Source organism: Simochromis diagramma, unplaced genomic scaffold (assembly GCF_900408965.1).
Source record: "Simochromis diagramma unplaced genomic scaffold, fSimDia1.1 OVJJ01000205.1, whole genome shotgun sequence".
Classification (NCBI taxonomy): domain Eukaryota; kingdom Metazoa; phylum Chordata; class Actinopteri; order Cichliformes; family Cichlidae; genus Simochromis; species Simochromis diagramma.
In genome coordinates, this window is record NW_024386782.1 from 6901914 (window position 1) to 6919437 (window position 17524).

At 40.2% G+C, this 17524-nt stretch overlaps 2 protein-coding genes across 4 annotated transcripts in view; both read left to right on the forward strand.

Annotated features, from left to right (window-relative positions):
* rock1 (Rho-associated, coiled-coil containing protein kinase 1) overlaps positions 1-7532 on the forward strand; it is a 31208-nt gene extending 23676 nt beyond the window's left edge. Inside the window, exons 21-33 of one of the 2 annotated variants that reach the window (XM_040019319.1) lie at positions 384-453; positions 532-635; positions 810-975; positions 1096-1189; positions 1271-1359; positions 1464-1655; positions 1743-1908; positions 3563-3633; positions 3728-3816; positions 3937-4015; positions 4145-4406; positions 4918-5125; positions 5398-7532. In XM_040019319.1, coding sequence (XP_039875253.1) covers positions 384-453; positions 532-635; positions 810-975; positions 1096-1189; positions 1271-1359; positions 1464-1655; positions 1743-1908; positions 3563-3633; positions 3728-3816; positions 3937-4015; positions 4145-4406; positions 4918-5125; positions 5398-5449 — 1642 coding nt within the window. In that variant the 3' untranslated portion in view covers positions 5450-7532. The remainder of the gene's footprint in view (positions 1-383; positions 454-531; positions 636-809; positions 976-1095; positions 1190-1270; positions 1360-1463; positions 1656-1742; positions 1909-3562; positions 3634-3727; positions 3817-3936; positions 4016-4144; positions 4407-4917; positions 5126-5397) is intronic. The other variant, XM_040019327.1, reaches the window with a different exon arrangement.
* A 532-nt stretch (positions 7533-8064) lies between these two features.
* usp14 (ubiquitin specific peptidase 14 (tRNA-guanine transglycosylase)) lies at positions 8065-17487 on the forward strand. Of its 2 annotated transcripts, none has more exons than XM_040019422.1 (16): positions 8065-8266; positions 9120-9265; positions 9536-9568; positions 9664-9768; positions 10866-10969; positions 11081-11139; positions 11219-11349; positions 11472-11552; positions 11649-11731; positions 11897-12011; positions 13882-13947; positions 14064-14156; positions 14241-14369; positions 14464-14524; positions 16454-16561; positions 16660-17487. In XM_040019422.1, the coding sequence occupies exons 1-16, from the start codon at positions 8251-8253 to the stop codon at positions 16803-16805; spliced, it is 1476 nt and encodes a 491-aa protein (XP_039875356.1). In that variant the 5' UTR covers positions 8065-8250; the 3' UTR covers positions 16806-17487. The 2 variants fall into 2 exon arrangements, with proteins under 2 accessions (XP_039875356.1, XP_039875365.1); XM_040019431.1 differs by lacking the exon at positions 8065-8266 and adding an exon at positions 8325-8632.
* Positions 17488-17524: the final 37 nt, after the last annotated feature.

The following is a 17524-nucleotide window of genomic DNA, read 5'->3' on the forward strand; positions in this document are numbered from 1 at the left end:
CCAGGAGGGCTTATTTTCTCCTACTGTTACACTGGTCAGTAATGCTCCTTGGAAGTCGGGGTGTAAATTGCCCTATAATTGCCTCCTATTTTCATAAAAGTGCTGTTATTCCAGCTTAGAGCGTGACTCTCAAAGCTGTTCTGCTACAGTGTTTACACCACAGGATTAGCGTTTACTCTCAGTCCAGCTCCATCTACTTGATTGCTAATCCTCTGGCTAGTTTGCTCTACTGCGTCGGCTGACTAGGCTGAATTAAGATGTCAGGTCTCTTTTTTGTTTTCCTGGCTGAAGTGTTTTGGTTGCTGTGTAAAATATTATACATGTTGGATTTACTAAAGAAAAAAAATCAAACACCTAACATATTTGTTTTGGCGTGCTAACAGACAGTACAGAGGCAACGAAGGACAGATGAGGGAACTTCAGGACCAGCTTGAGGCTGAACAGTATTTTTCTGTAAGTATATGTCAGAGTTTCTCTGTCGTGCTCATTTAATGTGAAAAGCTCCAGCTAATCTCGTTTTTTCTCCCTCAGACGCTTTACAAAACTCAGGTCAAAGAACTAAAAGAGGAGATTGAGGAAAGGAACCGGCAGATACAGGAGGCTAATAAGAAGGTGCAGGATTTGTGCAACGAAAGGTAAGAGGCTCGGTTCTCCTCATGCATATTGCAGCCTTCTTATATATCTAAATAACCTTTAACCTTTTGTAAGTATTCCTCATTTCTTTCAGCTTTTGCTGTTTGATGGGGGGAAAATTCAAGTGATGAGGTTTTTTCTTTTTTAAAGTCAAACTTCATTTATTCTGCACACAGGGATTCCTTGTCTGCACAGCTGGATCTGACAGTGACCAAGGCCGAGTCAGAACAGCTTGCTCGGGCGCTTCAGGAGGAGCAGTATTTCGAGCTCAGCCAAGAGAACAAGAAAGCAGTGACAAGGCATAAGCAGGAGATTGGGGAGAGAGAGGCTACTATTGCACGGGTGAGCCTTCAAACACACACTGACAGCATTTTCTTTATTCCCACACTCATATTCATTACTCAATTTCTAATTCTGTTAACTTAAAGTAGAGAAAATAAACATCTTCATATTTTTGCACAGCTTGAGGAATCCTATAAAACTCTGACCAAAGATGTGGAGAATCTCAGCAGAGAGAAGACGGAGTTAAGTGAAAAGCTTCGCATTCAGGATGAAGGTACTGTGCTTTTCATGATGCGCACATCTCCGCGTTGTAATTAATGTCGATGTACAAGCTTATTCCCCTTGTCTCTCTCAGAATATGTAGCTCAGAAGGAAGAAATTGAAAAATCAACCAAGGCCACCTACGAGAAGATCCTCTACACAGAGCGCACACTGAAGACTCAGGTAAGAGCCTCTTACTTTTCGAGAAGTTACTCCATACTGTTCCTGTAAACAAGTGGAGAGATGCGGCCGATGTGTTCAACTGTTCGGTCTTTTCCATCCGTCAGGCGGTGAACAAACTGGCAGAGATCATGAATCGTAAAGACATGAAGCTGGACCAGAAGAAGAAGGGTAGCACAGCTGACCTGCGGAAAAAGGAGAAGGAAAACCGCAAGCTTCAGCTGGAGCTTAATCAGGAGAAGGAAAAGTTTAACCACATGGCCATCAAATACCAGAAGGAGCTGAGCGAGATGCAGGCGGTACGTGAACGTCTGGTTGCGCTGCGGCCCAGTATGATGATCTGTGGACTATTATTTGGTTTTAACCTTTGACCTTCCTACCACCAGCAATTGGCAGAGGAAAGCACGTATCGCAACGAGTTGCAGATGCAGCTGGACAGCAAGGAGAGCGACATCGAGCAGCTCCGGGAGAAACTGAACGACCTGCAGCAGCGCATGGATAACTCCAGCGTCACCAGCCTGCAGACAGACGAGACGGACAGTAATATCGCAGGTATGTTCCCAGCCCGTCACAGCTGCTCTTGCCTTTATCGATCACAGTGACAGTTAAAAATCAAACAAACCTACACTTGTGAACTTTGATCTGGTGATGAAGTTATGCGGTGTGGGATTTTACTTGGTTGAAAACTTACTTTGTTTGTGTCAGTTAGCGTAGGTACCACGAGGACTCGATTCCTGAAGTATAACCTTCTGAATATGATTTTTGTTTTGGTTTATTTGACACATTTGACTTTTGTCTCGTCTAAAATAAGTCTCCCTTTCAGGTTTTATTCTTTTAAATGTGTTGATTTTAGTTCATGAGCCAAAAGATCTGAATCTGTATTTAGAGCATCATGTGAATGATTTTTTTCCAAACAGTTTAAGTTTAGTACAGTAAGGTGTTAGAAGGCAGGGAAGCAGCTGTACTGACTCACTTAATTCTCTTTTTAATGCATCACCTTCTTAAATGACATCTAACATGTGTATGAATATATGTTGTGCTGGCTGTTTTCATGTTTGTTGGTAGCTGTGGTTAAATCAATCTCTTCTTTATTTCCCTCATGCCCAGTTGGTTCTCCTTGCTCTTCTTATCTTTGTAACTTCCATTCCTTTTCCTCTGTGAGTAACTCGGTGAATCAGCCCCTTTTTGCCCGGCCTGCGTTGCAGCTGTTGTATGTGTGTGTACTGTAGTTTTTTTTTGTTTTTTTTTCTCCTCCACCCAATTTCTCAAGTATTGTTTTGCCAGAGGTGTGACAGCCATATCTGCTGGGAGAATTCAACAGCACTTTTGAAAGAAGCCTGTCAGAGTGTGGGGAGTGAATCAGCTCTAGAGGAGAAAAAAAATAATGTAATGACTAACAGTGACGAGATATTAAGAGAGAGCGCTGGGAGTGAATTTGCTTAATGTCACGAGGCCGGCCTGAGCAGCGAAGCAGCCAAATTAGAACAAAGTTTACTGACACAACACCCGGTGTGAGGTCTGCCACGTCACTCTCAGCACCTTTTAAATGTCTCCAAACACTGGAACAAACGTGTTCTTCAAACACGCAACACCCTTGTGTCTGTGTCGGCATGCTCACCACAAATCGCTGCTCGTTTGGACACGGAGACCTCCCTCACGACCTCACATGTAGTAGACAAATCCCACTTTTGTGTTTTTTTTGTTTGTTTTTTTTCCCTACTGAACCTGTTTAGATTGTGTTGTTTCAGCTGCATGCACTTGCATTTATGATTTAATTTTTGAATAAAGATAACACACATTTGTTTCTGTGAAAGGAGCGAGTGATCAAGCTAATTGAATTCCAGCTGCACAAATACTACATCAGGATTTTTAACATACTTTTGCAGTCTTACATGCTCTCTTAGCATGCTATAAGAAGGCCTTACTCATACTAATATTCTCTTCTTGCATGGGTGTGTGAAGTTGCAGCCTGGGATAGCTACAGTCTTCTCTTGTCACCTACTCCAGTGCACTTAACCTTAACGCTGGCAAACTCCCGAGGAGTTCACCAGCGTTTTATTTATTTATTCATTTATTTATTGACTTGTTCTTTATTTTTCTCCCCAGTTGAGTTTGGACCTGATTTGCTGCATGGCCTTCATCTAGTGTCTCTAAATACTTGCGTAGAATTTTTCTTTTCATGTTTTTCTTCTTTGCTGCTTTTCAGAGTCCAGATTGGAGGGTTGGCTGTCTATTCCTAATCGTGCTAACATCAAAAGATACGGATGGAAGAAGCAGGTGTGTGTCGCACGGTTCCTTTGCTCGCTCACATTTTTCGTTATGCAGAAAGAGGTTTCACCAACCCTCTCATTTGTCTCTGCAACATTTGCAGTATGTGGTGGTGAGTAGTAAGAAGATTCTGTTCTACAATGACGAGCAGGATAAGGAGCAGTCCAACCCCTCAATGGTACTGGATATCGAGTAAGTGTTTTTCTTTGTGGCGTCTTCTCCTTGCTAGCTCGGTCTTCTTGAAAAATGTAGAGAAGAAAACAAGTAACAAAGGTTAATGGATTTCTCCTCTTTTTTTACCTTCTTGTGTAGCAAACTGTTTCATGTGAGGCCAGTCACGCAAGGAGATGTGTACCGAGCTGAGACTGATGAGATTCCAAGGATTTTCCAGGTAGGCTTTTTGTTGTTGTTGTTTTTTAATGTGCAGTTTTATTTTTATGTTCACATTTCCATGCAGTCATGAATAGAGTTTGCTCAGCCACAGAAACGAGGCCCTGTCTATCTCTCTCTAACTATTCAGATTTTGTATGCTAATGAGGGAGAGTGCAGGAAGGAGGCGGATCTAGAGACAGTCCCTCAGGGCGACAAGACCAACTGTCTCCCACACAAAGGCCATGAGTTCATCCCCACGTTATATCACTTCCCTTCAAACTGCGAGGCCTGTGCCAAGCCTCTGTGGCACGTCTTCAAGCCGCCTCCGGCCCTGGAGTGTCGCCGCTGCCACGTGAAGTGCCACAAGGACCACCTCGACAAAAAGGAGGATGTTATTGCTCCTTGCAAAGGTAAAACACAAATTCTTATCTCTGCAGGCTAAGCTGGTATCACGAGCATTTTAAGACAATAAACAGTCCGTATCTATAAATCCTTGAAGGTGTTTTCTAGTTTATGTACAGGCTCTAAGTTGGAATTCACTGACGAAGCATTTTGGGATACTCAAAGTAAACAGGACAAATTGGTTATTGTTGCAGCTAAACTCAGAGGTTTCCAAGGGAGTTCTTGTTGTTGTTTAATTTCAGTATCAGTCATATAATCATTGTTTATATCCTTGAGGCCTTTTGTTGAAAGAAAGTATTTTAAATCCTGCGTTGTTTACATCCTTGTTTTGTCCTCCCTTGGCAAATTTCAGCTTATGTTGGCACGTCACTGCCACTTGTTCATCAGTGAAATAGTGTGAAACCACTGGCACGATCAGGTTTTGTACCACACATCTGCTAATGTGTAAACAAAGTCATTTGGAGGACTTGGATAGTTCGAGGTCATGTTTTTAAGGCTTGATTGTGTCATCCTGTCCAGTAAACTACGACGTGACCTCTGCCCGGGACATGCTGCTGCTGGCTCTGACCCAAGACGAGCAGAAGAAATGGATCGGCCACCTCGGAAAGAAGATTCCCAAGACCCCGCCGTCGACATTCACAAGAGCCTCGCCGCGGTCCATGTCCACTCGCTCTGGACCCAACCAATCCTTCCGCAAGAACCCTAAAAGCAATACAGGAAAGCTGAGGTAACTTGATAACTTTGAAATAAAACCCATCTCGTCAGACCTTATTTGTATTTATTTATTAACTCAGATTGCGTTTACATATTTTCACTAATGGTGAAATAACTTTAGATAACTAGGATAAAACGTGAGTATTTTTTCTCTTCAGGCAGTCGGTCAGGGTGTGCTGCAGTCAGTTGCCTTTTTTTTTTTTCTCTCTCTCCTCAAACCCATCTTGTGGGCTGAGATGTGGTCAAGTCAGTCATGTGACCTGCTGTTTGTCTCCTGTGTTGTAGCAGAGCGCAGTCCACCCTCCAAGCAGCAGACACAACATCAAGCACTTGTTGACAGGAACTTCTTCAGAAAGTTGTTTTTTTTTTTGTTTTGTTTTTTGTGTGTGCGTTTTTAAAAAACAGACTTTTTTCTATGACTTTAAACTTGTCTATTTATTAATTGTGTTATTGGGTGTTTCAAACTCAAGAGACACTTCCTGGTTGCTTGGTTGACTCTTGGGCTCTGTGCAGTTGACTCTTGGGCTCTGTGCAGTTGACACTTGGGATTTTCTAATTGGCACTAATGTGTTGTTGGGGTCAGTTACTAACTTCATATTCTTACATGGCAACTCTCATTAGACTGGTCAATATTCAGGATTTTTACATTACTGCTCAAACATGATGAGAAGGTGTTATAGTGTCTGCAAGCCAGCTTTTCTGTTTCTGTTGTTAGACTGGGTTACTAACCAAGGTTTTTTATTTTATTTTGAAAAGGCCTTTCTTTTACTGGACACCTGTCTCTGTTCTTCTTTCAGCTAACCATCTGAACCGTTGGGATTTTTCTCTGGACTCTAAACTTTCCCTTCCTTCCTCATCCTCAAAAATGGAAAGAAACTGTATTGCATAGATAATTCATTAAAAAACAAAAAAACAAAACTAAAAAAAAATATATGTATATTGACAAATAACCAACGCTGGAGAAATTGCAACACGCTTCAGACACAAGGCATCGTGGACATTAAAAAAGCCTGATACAAGGGGAGGGAGTCACTTGACCAACTCAGCAAACTTGCAGCTCTACGTTTTCACCAGAAGATGGCGCACACGTCTTGATCTAAAGATGGACAACAGAGGGAGAGAGGGACTCCTGTCATGTAGACATCCTGTGCTTCATATCATGTGAGAGTTGGAATGGAAACTGGAAGGTAAAAGGGGGTTTTGCTGGGACTGCTGCATGTATGTGTTCAGTTTAAGGTACTGTCATACAGGGATTGCAGATCTGCGGCGAAAGGTTGTGTCTCAGGGGTGGAAAATTGATATCTATTTAGTAATTTCTTTCCCCCACCTGTCGGATAACGTGGGCTTTAATGCAAGTATGCTTTTGTTTTGTTTTGGTTTTGTTGTTGTTTTTTTTTTTAATGACTGATGCCTTCATCTAACGTCTCTGGCCTTTTTGCCTTTATTCTTATCACTCTGCAAGTCAGTTATATCAGGTTTGGGACAACGTATTGGGACATGAGTATTAGATGTTTTGAGTATTGAGTGAGGAGCATGCAAGATCATCATTTAAATCTATGCATTGTTTTTATTATAATTATTTTTATTGCTCCAAGCCATAAGGAAAATTCCATTGTAATGGCATATAGGAGTCCTAAAACTTTTTTTGTTTATTTGGTACATTGTCTGTAATATTTTTTTTTTGTGTATTCCGTGTATTTTTTCTTTGTAATGTATTGCCTTACATTGATTCATAGATAAGTGGTTCAAAAGGAAAACATTAAGTTAACAAATGTAAAACTGCACTGTTTGACTTGACTGTAAATTATTTGTAGAAGACTAAACAGGTGTAGCATTTGGCCCACCTAGTGCCTTACCGTTTGGATATTGATTTTACTGCCATATGTTTTTCTTTCCTTTTTTTTTTTTTTTTTTGTTGAAACAAGACAAATCTGAATTCTTCCATCATTTATTTTTTAAGAATTTGCCACACGTGTGTGGTTTTATCAGAACTTGCTTTGTCTGGTTTGAATATATATAAAAAATTATATATATAAATAAATATATTAGATTACCTCTTTATGAACACATAGCAATAGAGTTTGTGTAAAAACAAAGTCCCCGTTCTTGGTTCATATCATAAATTTGAGGAGGATGTATCTAAAAACAAGCCCGTGTCAATGATTGTCCTCGATTGCAAGTCATTTTCTCTAACATGGTAATGTCCCGCTAATGCAAACACCCCCACAGTGTATAATATGAGAGAGACATAAGGATTATGGAATACCTCCACAGTCTTTTTATGTGTAACGTTTTGTTCAGTTAAAAAAAAAAAAAAGCACTGGAACTATGATCTACTCGTGTCTTGGATAATTTGCATGGTTAAATTGCATTGGAATCCGCACTGATGGATATGTCAATAAACATATCTCTGTCATTCATTGTATAGTAGTTTTCACTTTAGATGTCATTTATGTTTTTGTATCAGGCCAGCTGGGACAGATTCGAGGACCCCTAAGCACATCTTTAAATGCTAATTTAACTCTGCTAATCTTGACACCTTTATTCTCACCAGGTTTATTTTTGGGCCTTTTTCACTTTTATTTTGAACAGGACATCAGAGCACACATTGAGGAAATGTCCTAGTGTGGAGTCAAACCCAGGCCTTTGCACAAGGGTTCACCATATTGGTCTTCTGCTTAATCACTAAACTATAGCGGCACAATTAATTGTAGTTTTGTGCTTTTATATTCTAAAAAAATAAATAAATACTTGGTGTTTTTTAATCAAATGGAGTGGAAGGAACAAAGGGGTTCCATCCCCAAAGTTGGTCTATTTATGGTGTCACAGTGAGAGCAGTGCACTCTTTGCTGTGAGATAACTATCATTCACTCACACTTGGAAATCCGTGTAGTTACAGCCTTATAAATACTGTAATTAATGAAGTCTGAATGATCTGGGTGTGTGTATCTCGGATGTTGCTGCAGGCCAGCAGGGCGACTAGCAGATGTCAGAGCGCATCGATAAGTTCCCAGCGTGTTGTTGCAGCGTCATTCTGTTTGAATGAAGTTCAGTCCGAGAACTAGCAACTCTTCATACGCGCCCCAGTGGACCGAAACAGGAAAAATAGCGAGTTGAGGATATTAAAGGTTTCTAAATATGCCGGTGTTTACAGGTAAAGTACTTTTAATACAGCATGATTATCACCAAGGAGAAAATACTTTAAAAACGGGAACCCTTACACGTGTTTTTAGTTTTAAATTACATTAGCATGTTAGCTTAGCTGTGTGTAGCATGATTTGCATTTAGCCTGCAACCGTTAGCATGCTATTTTGACAGCATCTTGTTCTTAGACTAGTGGTAGAGTTATTTCAGAAGACACTTTTTTGAAACAGGGAAGCGCACAGAATTGTTACACCACTGTTTCCGGCTTGCTGTTTGTTAACGTTATTTACTGAGTACGTGAAAAAGCTGTCCAAGCTAACTGAGCTTCTGCTGCTGTCAGCTAGCTTAGTTACCCAGTTAGCAGGTAATAAGTAAGGTGAGTTAACTAATTATGTAAAGCTACTGATTCTCACCGCAATGTCACCACTTTAATTGTGGTTTTACTCGCTGAAGACATTTCCCTATAAATTTTTTAGCAGAATTGGGAGCACTTGTGCCTTTTACTATAAAGGATAGCATTGCTAACAAAGCTAGCTAAATCATAGTGTACAGTTATACGTCTTTACTCCAACTGCGTCTTGTTGAAGACATGCGATCACTTAGTTTGTTTTCTTTGTGTCAGTGATCTTGTACTGATTTCCATAATCGCCAATGAGCGCCTTTATTACGGTTCATAGACATTCAGACTGCTGCATATTTGTTGGCTCCCACTTTGTGTTTATTCACCGACAGTCAGCTTGACTAACCGGGTGCCTTATTCCTTGGAGCACTACCCTGATGCTAAGGAGGTGCTGTGTCATGTCACGGTTTCCCAAACCAGGAAAGGCTAATATGTTGACACTGAGTGCTTCTGTTTCTTTCAGTAAATGTGAAATGGGGCAAAGAGAAGTTTGATGCAGTAGAGCTCAACACTGAGGAACCACCCATGGTGTTCAAGGCGCAGCTCTTTGCCCTGACAGGAGTTCAGCCAGACAGACAGAAGGTCATGGTGAAGGGAGGCACTCTCAAGGTACTAATATAAACATCCAAAATCTAGAAAAGGAGATCCTCAGAGAACCACACCAGCGCATATAGTTCCTTTAATTTAAACATGCTTAGTTTCGGTTCAGTTTCAAGGTTGTGCTATGGCTCTTACAAAAATGAAAAGGACTTTTTGATTAATTATAGGATTGGTTTTGTCTTTTCATTTGTTTTGAAACAAATAAGGTAAAGTTAAAGGTAAGATGAGTAAACCTTATCCATTTTAAGATTGCTAATCAATGTTTTATCTGAATTCTAGGATGACGAGTGGGGAAATATTAAGCTGAAAAATGTGAGTACCGCATATACCAAGTGGTTCTTTATGGGAGCTTCATCACAAAATTTTCACATAAATTACTGAAATGGATATTTCTCTGCTTTTTGAAGGGAATGACCCTACTGATGATGGGCTCAGCAGATGCCCTACCCGAGGAGCCTGCAGTCCGACCCATGTTTGTAGAGGACATGACTGAGGAGCAGCTGGCCTCAGCGGTGAGTAATCCTGAAAATTACCACTGTGGGGTGAACAAATATAACAATTACAGCTTTTAGTATGGATGTGATTGATTGAATTGGGCTTTCATGTACTGAGTATAAAGTATAAAATGGTAAACTAAATGTGCAGAATCATTTAGTTGCTAAAAACTTTTTTTTGTGTGTGGCTCAGCGAGACATTTGCAAGCTAGGCGTTTTGGTGTAGTAATGAATTTATAATTTATTTACTGAAGAGAAAATATGCAGCAGACTCAAAATACAGTATGAATTACAAACTTCCACATGATAAATACTGGATAAATGTCTTTAAAATGGAAATGGGCTAACAAAAGACCCGCTTTCTCATTATGAGTTTGTTCATCTGTGGATCCTCGGTCCCTCTCATCAGGGATGTGAGCAGAATTGGCGAGGAAGAGACATGAGGAGAGAGAAGTTGGTGGATAAAACAGCCATTTTTAAAAAAAAAAAAAAAAAGAAAGAAAAAAAAAAAGAGAGAGAGAGATGCATCCTCTGGAGCCCCATTTTTAAGGAGATTTTATTCAAATCTCATGTTTGGCACAACTGCATCATAGTGCAACTGTATTTTACACTTTCAGATGTAGCAGTGTTCTTTATATTTGTTTATGTTTATGCTCTGAATTATATTTACTTATTTATTTAGTACTTCCTAAAAAGGATACACTTGTGCGTCTTTTATTAAAGCTCCTCCAGCAACATGAAGTACTGAGATTGATGTCTTGGTCACAGGCAGGAGGGAAGAACAAATTAAAGAAATGAGCAAAGCCTCTTTAGTGGTTCATAGAGTTTGACGTGTGAACTTATTACCGTTTCTGAAATTGGACGCGCCAAAAGAATTGTAAGGACAGAGTTCAACAAATTTGAGCTTTTAAAAAAAGACAGTTTATGTATCTAGAACAGATCAGATGACCATACTTGATAAAGAAGAAGTGGACTCAATGTGATGTGTTGATTCTGTATTGTCCCTTCTGCACAGTCCCAGATCTACGATGAAACTAAATTTATGTATCCCTTACCTACACGTAGTGTTATACCTTGAGATGAACCTATGCCACTGTGGATGTTGTCATTGTCAGATGGAGCTGCCTTGTGGACTGACGAACTTGGGCAACACCTGCTACATGAACGCCACAGTGCAGTGTCTACGCTCTGTGCCAGAGCTCAAAACTGCACTCAGGAGGTCATTTTTACTGCTATTACTGTTTGTCGGTGACGTGTTCAGATCATTACGAATAATTTCACCACCACTGGTTTTTGTTGCCGTTCACCTCACATCACTCTCCCGCTACAGGTATTCAGGTGCTCTGCGATCTTCAGGGGCAAATGCACCATCTCAGTACATCACAGCAGGTGTGAAGCATGCCAAAAAATAGACATATTAATGTTGTGAATTTACTGATACAAATAAAATGGTTTCTTTGTTTTTTAGCCCTTCGTGATTTATATGAGACTATGGATAAAACCTCGTCCAGCCTCCCTCCCATTATTTTGCTGCAGTTCCTCCATATGGCCTTTCCACAGTTTGCTGAGAAGGGGGATCAGGGGCAGTACCTCCAGCAGGTGAAAAACTCTTAATTATGGTTCTGCGTTGTTAAATTTGATTAGCCATGTGACGTGTCTTTAACTCAGTCTCATAATGGCAGCAAATTCATGACATTTATTGTGCTTTGTTGTTTATTCAGGATGCCAATGAATGTTGGCTGCAGATGATGAGAGTGCTTCAGCAAAAGCTGGAGCCACTAGAACCAGAGACTACCATGGAGGTAATGCTTAAAAACCCCACCAAATCTGTTATTTTGTAATCTAATTATGGCTGTCTCATAAATTCATGAGAAAATTTTGTTATTTTTAATCTTCAGACTGAATCTGAGGGTGGAGCTGCCTCTGCCTCTGCAAAGAAGAACTTCATCGACCAGTATTTTGGTGTAGAATTTGAAACTAGGTATCCTTCTGATGTCTTTGTCAATCAAATCTTTGTGCACTTTAATACTTGATATATAGTTTCACTTTAAAAGACTGCACTGTTCTTTCATAGTTGTTGGTAATGAGATAAAATCCAGAGGTGAAACATTAATGAGCCGAGCTTCTTCTTAACTCTACTGTTCAGCATGAAATGCACAGAGTCTGAGGAGGAGGAACCAATCAAGGGCAAGGAAAGCCAGCTCCAGCTCAGTTGCTTTATCAACCAAGAAGTGAAATACCTGGCAACAGGACTAAGGCTGGTAAGTATTATGAAAAGGCTGAGGTCTGTGTGCAAAGCATAGTGGTTTTGGACTGGACAATTTTAACCTTTAACATTTGTGTTTTGACTATTATGGTTACAGTTAGGAGCTAATGCTAAGCTTGATTCATTCACAAACTGTATGAGTGCAATACACAGGTACATATCAGCTAATTGGGCCTACATAACAAGCCAATAAGACAGTTTATTGAACCCGCAAAGGAAATTACTGTGTTACAACAGCATGAAAACAATAGAACACAATACGATAAAAGCAATGTTGTAAAAGTATTAAAAAGTAGTACCACAAGCTGACAGTGAAGGGCTTATAATGTGAGGTAGTGCAAAATATTTATATGCAAAATTGATTTAACAAAACAAAAACATGAAGTTATGCTGAGATGGGTGGGGGCTGAGCCTCCCTCCATTTCTCTATGGAAGTCGCTCATCATTGATGTTATGACTCTGATGAGGTTGGGACATTATATTGATGGGAGCTCCCGAATTTTTGTGGACAAATGGAAGAAACCACTGGAAGCACTGGGAGTAACCTGTAAACTGGATGCTAATGGACAATAATTATGGACATAATGTTATAATACTCTAGTGCTGTGCAGTGTTGTTATTTTGGATGTGAACCAGTCTTGTATTTGTTGGGGAAAAAAGTTAAAAGTTGGGAAAAGTGGGGGAAAACCCCCCCCCCAAAAAAACAAAACATGAAGTTAAAGAAAAATAAGACCAACTGCAGATGTCATTAATAAATATGTAAACACAAGAAACTGCAGCAGGAAACTATAGTATAGAAATCTGTGTTGAAAAATGTGATTTCTTGCATGCTGACACGTGTGTTTACCTGCCCAGAACAGGAACTGTTATACAGTCTTGTAGAGAATAGTAGGAATGATTTCCTGAAGTGGTCTTTATGGTAGCGGGGTTGAATCAGTCCAAATGAGAATGAGCTCTGCTGCCTCTGTAGTGGGGAGCTGGTATGGTGGGTTGTCCATGGTGGACAGCAGTTTGTCATTGACCTCCCGTCCCTCACTGACTCACACCTGCACATTCTGACCAGCAATGGTTCGAGCCTTGTGAATTAGTTGTTGATCGTGGGGGCATCTCTGGCACTGATGCTGTCCCCCAGCAAAGTACACAACAGCAAAGTAAATGACACTCACTACCACAGGATGGTAGAAGATCTCCAGCATTTTGCTACACATACTAAAGAACCTGAGTTTCCTCAGAAAGTAGCGTCTGCTCACCCCCTTTCGCACAGCATCACTTTTGGTCCTTAAGTCTAGTCTGCCATTCAAGTGAACACCCTAGTGCCTGTAGTAGTCCACTGTTTCAGCCTCCTCACACATGATGGTAATGGGCTTAGTCACAGTTTTTTTTTTTTCACATTGGAAATCAACCAGCATCTCTTTTGTCTTGCTCATGTCCACAAAGAGGTGATATCTACCAGACCACTCCATAAAACTCCTCAACAGCTCCCTTTACTCCCACTCCTGGCCATCCTCAATACACCCAACCCCTGCAGTGTCATTAGAGGACCTCTGCAGGGGGAAGGACTCACAGTTATGCTTCTAGCAGATGCTGATCCACTCCAGCTGTTTGGGCCAGGACGCCTGTCAATCAGCATGGGTTACAACATGGATGAGTTGGTCCAATCGTACTTCATCAGAAGGAAAAACCGCACAAACTTGGAAGATTTGTGCAAAATGAAATGGCTTGCAGTGGACAGGTGCAAGGATACTGGTGGTTACACGCTAGTGTAGTAAAGAGGATATGTTCTATCACAAGACATGATAAGACAGCTGATCAAGTTGGTTTTTTTTGTTTTGTTTTTTTAAATTCTAATTTTTCTGCCCCAACAGAGACTGCAGGAAGAAATCACAAAAATGTCTCCGACCCTGAACAGAAATGCGCTGTATATAAAATCCGTAAGTTCTCTTTTCGCTCTTATATTGTCATTTTTGTCATTTGAAACTGCCTGCAGGACTGTGTGAATGTAGGACTTGAGTATGACATTTATTTCGGTTTTCTTTCCTCCTGTTAGTCAAAACTTAGCCGCCTGCCTGCTTACTTGACTGTTCAGATGGTCAGGTTTTTCTACAAGGAGAAGGAGTCTGTCAATGCAAAAGTTCTAAAGGTTTGTCTTCAGCTGCAGTTCTTTCTTACAGTGCTCACAGTAGCTGAGGATCTAAAGTCTCAGAATTTGTGTATATTTTTTTAGGATGTCAAGTTCCCGCTCATGTTGGATGTTTATGAGCTGTGCACTGCCGAGCTGCAGGAAAAGATGTTACCAATCAGGTCAAAGTTTAAGGAGGTCGAGGACAAGAAGCTAGAGAAACAGCAGCAAAAGGTAAAGCAGATCAGCTCGCCATGACATTTACACATATTTAGGAGTAGATGAACTCCTATTTAAAGCATAAACTCTATTTGATTTTCTTTTCTAGTTGATAAAGAAGGCAGAAGCAGCAAAAGAAGTGAAATATGAGCCTTTCTCGTTCTCAGAGGGTATGTACCTGTGACAGTAGTTCAGGAAACGTTGTTACATGAGTAGAAAAAATACATTTACAATATAAGTTAAAGAAATCAGGTGTTGGAAGTAGATGGAAAAAAATGTAAATGCACTACAAATTCACCTGCCTTACCGGACAAAGTCTCGAGTCATCACCCCTGTTTCCAAGGAGCCAGGCTGAGCAGCAGTTCTCCAGGCTTTCTGAAGGTCTTTTATCCTGGGACATTGGCTGCTTTTTCACTCAATTTACACATAGAAAGAAGGACATTCAGTACAGGACTTTTATTTATTTTACTTTTTTGTAAGACTGACTTATGAATCATTCGAGCATAAAAAAGGTGCCTAACTCATGTGATGAACTAGTATTGTCTACACATAACAGACAACTAAGCAAAGTTCACTTGAATGTGCAAAAAATGCCAAAGATAACATTTTGACAGGTATAAAATAGTATTTTTGCACCAACAGGGCGTCCTTTAAAAAACAAAAAATTAGAAAACTGGACAAATGCATGACAAACATGGCAAGCTTCAAAACACGATCTATCGTAAGGAAAGGGTCTGATAGCTTTGTCGCTATGGCGGTGAAAAATACAGTGCAACACTATCAGTAGGGCTGGGTATCGTCACTGATTTCTATAACTCGATCTGATTCACAGGACCCCAACTGGATTTGATCTCCTCTTCGATTCGATTCAGTTTAGACTCAGACAGATCAACATATGAACATTACCTGATGCTGCTGAAGTGAAGCAGAGCAAAGTTACAGAGGTTTTATTAGAGGCACTGCTAAGCATTTTGCAATTTGGCAAAATTTGTAAAAGTTTACATTTCTTCTGTATTGAACAGCAGAAATTAGGCTCTCTTGTCAGAGGTCGTTTTTTTTTTTTTTTTTTTTTTTTTAAGGCAAAAAACAGCAGGTGAAAATACTGTACACAATGGTGAACTGCTATATAATAAGCAAGCAAATAATGCAGAAAACAGATTGTTTTTATGGTAAACTGGTCTTTCTGAGAGAACTGTACAGGAAAAAAAAAATTAATTTATTTTATTGTGGAAGCAAAATAGCAAAAGTAAGAGGGAATTCATGACAGTGTTTTCTAAACGTGAAGTGTAGTTTTGATCTTCTTGCTGCTGGTTCAGTGAATTTTGGTCTGAGAGCAACGAAACCTGCAGCTTCAGAATCTGTGAGACGTCGGCTTTCAACACCCGGGATGTCGGCATACGTGCCATCGGGGTGGACCCGTGCTCTGTGTTTACATCTTTTTGCGGACACCATTTACCTGCTCTTTAATCGTTTGCTGTTTTAGCTGTTTGGCGGTTGTTGAAATGGTTTCGTGAGCTTTAACCTGAGATTCTGGCAAAATACATTTATTTTTAAAAATGGATTTCATGAGTCGATATTTCATTATTCAAACTAAAATCAATTTGAATCAGGGAAATCAATTAGTTTTAAACCCACCCCTAACTATCAGTCATGGATCGCCCTCCCCGGAGTCCAGACCTCAACATTATTGAAGCAGTGTAGAATCATTTTGACAGAGAATCGAACAAAAGACAGCCAAGATCCAAAGAAGAGGTGTAAATGTCCTTCAAGAAACCTGGAAAACTATCCCTAAAGACTCTTTAAAGAAATTACAATAGAGCTCCAAAGACAGGTCAGGCTGTCCAAGAATAAAGGTGGTCATACCAAATATTTCAAGCTTGTTTGAATGGTAAAAACTCTGTTTTTCCACGTTTAAATAAATTGCTGGACCCGTCTTTCATTTTCCTGTCAAAACAAACGTGGTTATGTTTTTGTTTTTTGTTTTTTTTGTCATGTGAAATTTGAGTATGCTTTTTTTTTTTTTTTTTTTTCCTCTGTGTGGATATTTTTCTTTCGATCACGAGTCAGAATTAAAGGTACGGCATGTTTTCTTCTTGTAGACCTTGGTTCCAACAACAGTGGCTACTACGACCTGCAGGCTGTGCTGACGCACCAAGGCCGCTCAAGCTCCTCAGGCCACTATGTGGGATGGGTCAAAAGGAAAGAAGGTAATCGCATTTGTGTGACAGTAATCGGCATGCACCTGACATCGATCAGTCCCAATTTATACTGTGCAAGCGCTTCATGTGTCGTGTCGTTCTGACAGATGAGTGGGTCAAGTTTGATGATGACAAGGTGAGTGTGGTGTCTCCAGAGGATATCCTGCGACTGTCAGGTGGCGGAGACTGGCATATAGCGTATGTTCTACTGTATGGCCCCCGGCGGCTGGACATACTTGAAGAGGAACAATAGCTGTGGCAGACTTCTCAGAAGACAAAGACAACATCCAATATACACACAAATTGCCATTTCAAAGCACTGTCTGCATAGATGTGCAATAAAACTGGTGTCTTTAAAGATTTGAATACCTTAATTTTTTTGTTTTCTTTTGTAACCAACACAGATGCTTGTAAACAAATTCTGTCAAATGGTGTTAAATATTCAACCACAGTGGGCTTTGAAAATGGAGAGATGATGAGAGGCAATCTCTGGACTGGATCCTCAAGAGGTTTTTGAGTCTAGCGCTGCAGTTTCATTAAATGTTTTATACACATTGTATATTTTTTAAAGCCTTTGATGAGGTGCTCATATCATTAAAGCAAAATGTTTCTCTCTAGTCATTTAATCTTGTACAGAAATGCCTAGCCAATCTGTCTCTGACGTATTACAAAACACTGTAAAGACTTGCCCTTGTTCACCTGTTGGCCCCCTCGGGGTAATCTGGGTTCAATCTCAGGTCTTTTAAGTGCTTGGCTCACATCATCTCCTGTAATTGTTCTGAAATGTATTGACAGATGAGGTTCTTTCTGCCAAATCTTCACTAATGCTCTTTTCAGGGAGGTGTGTGGGGAAACTGTTCAGAACATGTTGCCCTTGTGGTGAACTGTGTGCGGTTTAATAAAGGCTTGAGATTCAACCGTGATGGTTTGCTCAATAAGCTTTTGAACGTCATTCTTGCTGATGCGGATCTC

Coding starts and splice junctions, on each gene's coding strand:
- usp14 (XM_040019422.1), top strand. Junction 11,732..11,896: donor GGTGTAGAATTTGAAACTAG/GTATCCTTCTGA, acceptor TCTACTGTTCAG/CATGAAATGCACAGAGTCTG. Junction 12,012..13,881: donor TGGCAACAGGACTAAGGCTG/GTAAGTATTATG, acceptor CTGCCCCAACAG/AGACTGCAGGAAGAAATCAC.